The 7500-nt window shown below is 53.9% G+C and overlaps 1 protein-coding gene across 1 annotated transcript in view; it reads right to left on the reverse strand.

Annotated features, from left to right (window-relative positions):
* Window positions 1-7064: 7064 nt before the first annotated feature.
* Window positions 7065-7500, reverse strand: part of LOC144737059 (ATP-binding cassette sub-family C member 2-like) — a 115378-nt gene continuing 114942 nt past the window's right edge. Inside the window, exon 42 of the mRNA XM_078619708.1 lies at window positions 7065-7420. Within this exon, the coding sequence (XP_078475834.1) occupies window positions 7099-7420 (322 nt within the window). The 3' untranslated portion in view covers window positions 7065-7098. The remainder of the gene's footprint in view (window positions 7421-7500) is intronic.

Below are 7500 nucleotides of genomic sequence, written 5' to 3' on the forward strand. Positions count from 1 at the left end.
TGGTGGTGGTGATGGTTGTGGTGATGGCGGTGGTGATGGCGGTGGTGATGGTGGTGGTGGTAATGGTGGTGGTAATGGTGGTGGTGATAGTTGTGGTAATGGTGGTAGTTGTGGTGGTGGTTGTGGTAATGGTGGTGGTGGTTGTGGTGATGGTTGTGGTGATAGCGGTGGTGGTGGTTGTGGTAATGGTGGTGGTGGTGGTGATGGTTGTGGTGGTGGTGGTGGTGATGGTTGTGGTGGTGGTGGTGATGGTTGTGGTGATGGCGGTGGTGGTGGTTGTGGTAATGGCGGTGGTGATGGTTGTTGTGGTGGTGGTGATGGTTGTGGTGGTGGTAGTGGTGTTGATGCTATATGTCCTGACTTTGGACCACCCAGTATCATAGCAATCCTACCTGTCCTGACTTGTGCGTCAACCTTTATGTCTGTATATAGTGCAACATTCCTTAAAATATACATATATATATATTTCATGATACATCATCTCCATTCACGAATTATTAAAAATTAAAAATCCTGGAGAGCTGACATCTGGAGGGCACACAGAATTCCTCTCATCTGGCTCCGGTGTTGGAGCAAAGCGAGCGTCTGAAATCTCAGCCGCTCAAGGTCAAGCCGAGGACACGGGAGGCAGTGAAATCGAGATTCGAGATGCAGAGAGATGGAAACACAAAGACAAAGATCCCCCGTGTAGCCTTAACGGGATGTAGGGGCAAGTGCTGTTAGCGAGCAGCACCCATGAAGGCCGGCACGGTGGCACACGAGGGGGTGGGTGGCCAGCACCACGTCCGGCCGCCTTTGTCTCCCTAGTGGGCGATGTTTACTACACACCGCGCCAGGTAATCATTTGAGGCCGAGTCAACCTAGGGCAGGCGCAGGACCGGTTCAGAGAATTGTCACTGATGGTGTTGGTAGCCGTGAGCGGGAATCGAACTCGGCTCATTGCCTGGTGATGATGATCGCTTGTGTTGCGCCCGAAACGTCGTCCTTTAATTGATATTATGTCATACCTACGTGACTTTGCCGAAAGAATCAAAGAGTACAGGCATCCCATGATATTGTTGGTTCTTTCGGTAAAGTCACGTAGAAGGGAAATAATAAAATAATAAAAATAAAACATAAACATTCTCACGACGTTTCGATTGCAACACAAGCAATCATCATCAGGTGTGAAACTACAGCAAGAACATTTTATAACCGCCACTTTTTGTCCAGACCCTGACGCCTGTTGGGAATTCGGAGTTTGCGTCTTTCTCTCATCATCATCACGGTGGCTATGAGATGTTAACTACCTCGCCTGGTATACAGAAGGTCGTGAGTTCGATCCAGACCCTGACGATGCCTGCTGCTATATATTTTGGAGTCTGCGTGTCTCTCTCTCATCACGGTGGCTAGCAGATGTTAACTACCTCGCCTGGTATACAGGAGGTCGTGGGTTCGATCCAGACCCTGACGATGCCTGCTGCTGTATATTTTCAATCTGCATGTCTTTCATTGGTTTTCTACACTCCCCCCTCCCTTGCTCCTCCCCCCTCTCTAACTTATATAAACCCCTTCCACAGCATCTCTCCCACTTCAGCTAAAATTTTATTGCTGTGGTTTTCACACCTGATGATAAATATTGCTTGTGTTGCAATCGAAACGTCGTGAGAATTTAATTTTATTATGTTTTATTTTTATTCTTTTATTGTTTCCCTTCTACGTGACTTTTCCGAAAGAACCAAGAAGATGAATCCCTGCAGTCACGAAAGCTTTAAATCGAAAAATGTCTCGTGGTTGTTGTTGTTGTTTGACTTGCATCCCACTGGGATTTAGCACACAGCGTTGGTGTACGGTGCTTTTATGGAAGATTTTAGCAATTTTTTTTCCTGCATTTTTCTGTTCGCGCATAGTCACTTTAAGATGTTTTCTTGTTCACGTTTTTGTTTTTTGTTTGTTGTGGTTGCCACCCGATTCGAGAGCCGAATGGCTCACAGGGCCATACCAACTAAAGGAAACTTGAAAACAGAAACTGAGAACGTGCTCCTCTCTCTGTGTCTCAGCGTAATCACGGTCGCTGTGCTCAGCTCCCAGCGGGGCTTCCTAATATCGGGACGGAGGAGCGTTCCAGACGGCCGCGGACGCAGTGCGATCTGAAAGTGCGGCAGAATGCTGAGTCCGTGCCCAGCTCCACGAGGTGACACCACCTTCTTCGTTCTTTTGGTAAAGTCGCGTAGAAGGGAAATAATAAAATAATAAAACGTAATAAAATTCTCACGACGTTTCGGCCACAACACAAGCAGCCGTCCTCAGGTGAAGAAAACGGGCTGTAGGAAAAACAGCGCTCCAATGAACACTGCCAAGCTTGGCAGCGTATTTAAGCTGGGTGGAAGGAGCAGAGCGCCTTGACAAAGGAGTTTACTTTTCAACAGAGGAATTTAGCATAGAAGTAGTGAGAGATTAGCATGATGTTAAAGTGAGAAATTAGCATGTAACTGGGAGATTAGCATGATGTTAATGTGAGGAATTAGTATTATACTGGTAGGAACCTCCTGGTTAAACCAGCCCACAGGGGATTATTGTGTCCGTCCGTCCGTCGTGCAGGTAGGGGCTGGGTGGGGAGAGAGGGGCTGGGTGGGGAGGGAGGGGAGGGTGGGGAGGAGCTGGGTGGGGAGGGGGAGCTGGGTGGGGAGGGAGGGGCTGGGTGGGGAGAAGCTGGTCACCCGGTGGTGCCCTTATAAAACTCAACGTTTCACCTACTCACACCGGCTTGTGCCCGCCCTCACAGTCGGGCATATTTGCGTAATACACCACGCCGCCGTTGACCCTGGCCATTGACCGAGCAACCCAACATTCCTACCAGCTCCCTCCGCAGGAGTAATGTGTTTTTCCTTCTACGTGACTTTACCGAAAGAACCAAGAAGATGGATCCCTGCAGTCACGAAAGCTTTAAATCGAGGTGACACCACTTTGATCTGGCGAGGCTGAATGGAGAGAGAGAAATCCCTGCGCTGTACTCGTCACGACTTAGCCACGATCTCTTTACGTGAACACAACCGTGCTGTAGTGGTAACCCCGGAGATCGAACTTAATTTGTTCCGAAAAGCCATTCGAACACCGATTTGTTCGAACACCGAATTAATTTTCCCCATAAGAATTAATGTAAATGACGTTAAGTGGTTCCAGACAAAAAACATCTCTCATTATAAAATCACATTTACACGAAGTTTACAGTAATGCATACATTCATAAAAAAAAAACAATAAATAAATGGAATAAATATATGGAATAACTGAACATTGAACTTCACTTTACCTGTCGTAAGGAGAGTTGATGTCTCGAGTGGAAGGTGGTGAGGAGGAGGTGGTGGTGTTATTTTTGGAAGGGGAGTCCCCTTCCATTATAACGTCGGGAAATGAACGAAAAAGTTCAGAAACGATGTTTTGCGGGTAACTGCACTGGGTGAGAGCTACGCGTTAACTGAGCCTCTCACACCACGGTAAAACCTTTGTCTGGGCAAGCGTCATGCACGCTGGGCCATACGCGTTTCGGCCTTAGAGGTTCTTTCAAGTCGCGATTTGCCCGTTCGACCTCCGAATTTCGTTCGGTTTCCGAGGCAAAAAAAATGTTCGGGAATATTGTTCGAACACCGATTTGTTCGAGTTCTGGTGCGTTCGATCTCCGAGGTTCTACTGTGATTGGCTGTGTCGGGTGGTGGCGGGTTTAACGACGCAGCATTTAGATATTTACGTGATCTAACACGATTTAAAAAAAACACCTCTATTATGGATATTGGTCACGTAAGCCTACACGTTAAACTGGATAGAGACGGCCTGTTTGGGACTTGTGGAAATTCTAGATTTGAAGCTTTCGTGACTGCAATGATTCATTTTCTTAGGTTTTTTTCGGTAAAGTCACGCAGGTAAGAAATTAAAATTAATAAAAGTAAAATAAAAATAAAATAAAAATCACGACGTTTCGGAGGCAACACAAGCTTCCGTCTTCAGGTGGAACAGTCACAGCACGATAGCTGTATCAAGTGAGAGGAAATGCTGCCACCTATCGATTGAAGCTGTGTTGTTCGTGTGTGCGTGTGGCCAGGTCGCTTCTGGAAATGAAGTTGACACCTCAGTGGCCTTTGCCTGGTGGCATGTGGATGGTTTAGTGTTGCGTGTGTCTGCGTCTGGGTGATGTGTCCACGTGTCTGTGTGTGCCAGGCTGTGTCTGTGTGTGCCAGGCTGTTGTCCTGTGTTTGTTGTAGCGTCCTTACCCCCGTAATACCACGTGTCCCCCCAATGATCCGATCGAAATTAGGGATTTCGATTGGATCATTGGGGTTTATTAGTAATACATCGGGATTGTGCGACCCTTCGCTGCCGCTGTGTAGCATGTTATGACGCGCCAGGGACTCGGTGAGATGATAGGACAATAGACGGAGTCCATAGTTGGCAATAAGTGAGTGGATGAGTGGGTGAGTGGGCGAATCAGTGATTGAGTGGGTGAGTGGAAGGGTGAGTGGATGGGTGAGTGGGTGTGTGGAAGGGTGAGTGGGAGAGTGGGTGAGTAGGTGAGTGGGTGAGTAGCTGAATTGGCAAGTGGGGGAGTAGGTGAGTGAGTGGGTGAGTGGAAGGGTGAGTGGGTGAGTTGGCAAGTGGGTGAGTTGGTGAGTAGGTGAATTAGCAAGTGGGGGAGTAGGTGAGTGAGTGGGTGAGTGGAAGGGTGAGTGGGTGAGTTGGCAAGTGGGTGAGTTGGTGAGTAGGTGAGTAGGTGAATGGGTGAGTGGGTGAGTTGGCGAGTGGGCGAGTGGGTGAGTGGGTGACTAGGTGAGTGGGTGAGTGGGTGAGTTGGCAAGGGGGTGAGTGAGTGGGTGAGTGGGTGAGTGGGTGAGTAGGTGAGTGGGTGAGTTGGCGAGTGAGTGGAAGGGTGAGTAGGGGAGTGGGTGAGTGGGTGAGTAGGTGAGTGGGTGAGTGAGTGAGTAGGTGAGAAGGTGAGTAGGTAAGTGGATGAGTGGGTGAGTGGGCGAATCAGTGAGTGAGTGGGTGAGTTGGCAAGTGGCTGAATTGGTGAGTAGGTGAGTGGGTGAGTGGGCGAATCAGTGAGTGAGTGAGTGAGTGACAGAGTGGGTGAGTTGGCAAGTGGGTGAGTGGGTGAGTAGGTGAATTGGCAAGTGGGGGAGTAGGTGAGTGGGTGAGTAGGTGAGTGGGTGAGTAGGTGAGTAGGTGAGTGGGTGAGTAGGTGAGTGGGTGAGTGGGCGAGTGGGTGAGTAGGTGAGTGAGTGGGTGAGTAGGTGAGTGGGTGAGTTGGTGAGTAGGTGAGTGGGTGAGTTGGCAAGGAGGTGAGTGGGTGAGTGAGTGAGTGGGTGAGTAGGTGAGTGAGTGGGTGAGTGGGTGAGTAGGTGAGTGGGTAAGTAGGTGAGTGGGTGAGTGAGTGAGTAGGTGAGTGGGTGAGTTGGTGAGTGGGTGAGTAGGTGAGTGGGTGGGTGAGTGAGTGAGTAGGTGAGTGAGTGGGTGAGTGGTTGAGTTGGTGAGTGGGTGAGTAGGTGAGTGGGTGAGTGGGTGAGTAGGTGAGTGGGTGAGTAGGTGAGTGGGTGAGTGGGCGAGTTGGCGGGTGGGCGAGAGGACACATGGGGGGGGGGGGAGTGGTGGTGCAGCGGTTAGCGCGCGAGGCGTGTGGAACGACATCAACGTAGAGACTCGACGGCCGTCTCTTTCCGCTCGACTTTTATTTCTCCACGACAAGGGGGTGAGAGAGGTTCCTTAAATACCGCGGGGCAGCACGGGGCAGGTCGGGGCAGCACGGGGCAGCACGGGGCAGCGAGGGGCAGCACGGGGCAGCGAGGGGCAGCACGGGGCAGCACGGGGCAGCACGGGGCAGCGAGGGGCAGCACGGGGCAGGTCGGGGCAGCACGGGGCAGCACGGGGCAGCGAGGGGCAGCACGGGGCAGCACGGGGCAGCACGGGGCAGCACGGGGCAGCGAGGGGCAGCACGGGGCAGGTCGGGGCAGCACGGGGCAGCACGGGGCAGCGAGGGGCAGCAAGGGGCAGCACGGGGCAGGTCGGGGCAGCACGGGGCAGCGAGGGGCAGCGAGGGGCAGCACGGGGCAGCGAGGGGCAGCACGGGGCAGCACGGGGCAGCGAGGAGCAGCACGGGGCAGCGAGGGGCAGCACGGGGCAGGTCGGGGCAGCACGGGGCAGGTCGGGGCAGCGAGGGGCAGCACGGGGCAGCACGGGGCAGCACGGGGCAGGTCGGGGCAGCACGGGGCAGCACAGGGCAGCGAGCGGCGTGGGGAGACAAAGTGGCGTCAAGGCGAGAGGGAGAGCGCCCCCGTGGCGTGCGTCTCTCTCTCTGTGTCTCTCTGTCTCTCTGTGTCTCTCTGTCTCTCTGTGTCTCTCTGTCTCCGTTGCGTGTCTCGGTGTGTCCGTGCGTGTGTCTCTGTGTGTCCGTGCGTGTCTCTGTGTGTCTCTGTGCGTGTGTCTCTGTGTGTCTCTGTGTCTCTCTGTCTCCGTTGCGTGTCTCTGTGTGTCCGTGCGTGTCTCTGTGTGTCTCTGTGTTTCTGTGCATGTCTCCGTGTGTCTCTGTGTGTCCGTGCGTGTCTCTGTGTGTCTCTGTGTGTCTCTGTGTCTCTCTGTCTCCGTTGCGTGTCTCGGTGTGTCCGTGCGTGTGTCTCTGTGTTTCTGTGCATGTCTCCGTGTGTCTCTGTGTGTCTCTGCGTGTCCATGCGTGTGTCTCTGCGTGTCTCTGTGCGCGTGTCTCTGTGTTTCCGTGCATGTCTCCGTGTGTCCTCGTGTGTCTCCGCATGTCTCTGTGTGTCTCTGCGTGTCAGTGCGTGTGTCTCTCTGTGCGTGTCTCTGTGTGTCTCCGTGCGTGTCTCTGTGCGCGTGTCTCTGTGTGTCTCCATGCGCGTGTCCGTGCGTGTCTCTGCATGTCTCTGTGTGTCTCTGCGTGTCTGTGCGTGTGTCTCTCTGTGTGTGTCTCTGTGTGTCTCTGTGCGCGTGTCTCTGTGTGTCTCCGTGCGCGTGTCCGTGTGTGTCTCTGTGTGTCTCTGTGTGTCCGTGCGTGTCCGTGCATGTGTCTCTCTCCGCGTGTCTCTGCGTGCGTCACGGTGCCCGCCCACCGCGCTGCTCACAGGCACGTCGACTCGTGCTCATCGTCGTCGCTGCTGTCCTCCGTGGCGGCGGCGGCGGCCACGGTGGTGCCGCTGCCGCTGGTGCCAGCAGTGGGGCCAGCAGTGGGGCCTGTGGGGCCTGTGGTGCCGGTGCCGGCGTCGTTGCCGTCGCCGGTGCCGGCGTGGCCGATGCCGGCGTGGTCGGCGTGGCCGATGCCGGCGTGGTCGGCGTGGCCGATGCCGGCGTCGCGCGCCATGCGGTAGAAGACGCCGCGCCGCTCCATGAGGCTGCCGGGGGAATCAAACTCCACGATCCGCCCGGCGTCCAGCACCAAGATGCTGCGGACACAGCGGCGGTGGTGGTGGTGAGTGGTGGTGGTGGTGGTGGTGAGTGGTGGTGGTGGTGGTGAGTGGTGGTG

The sequence above is a fragment of the Lampetra planeri genome, chromosome 64 (assembly GCF_965212315.1).
Source record: "Lampetra planeri chromosome 64, kcLamPlan1.2.h2, whole genome shotgun sequence".
In the NCBI taxonomy this organism is placed as follows: domain Eukaryota; kingdom Metazoa; phylum Chordata; class Hyperoartia; order Petromyzontiformes; family Petromyzontidae; genus Lampetra; species Lampetra planeri.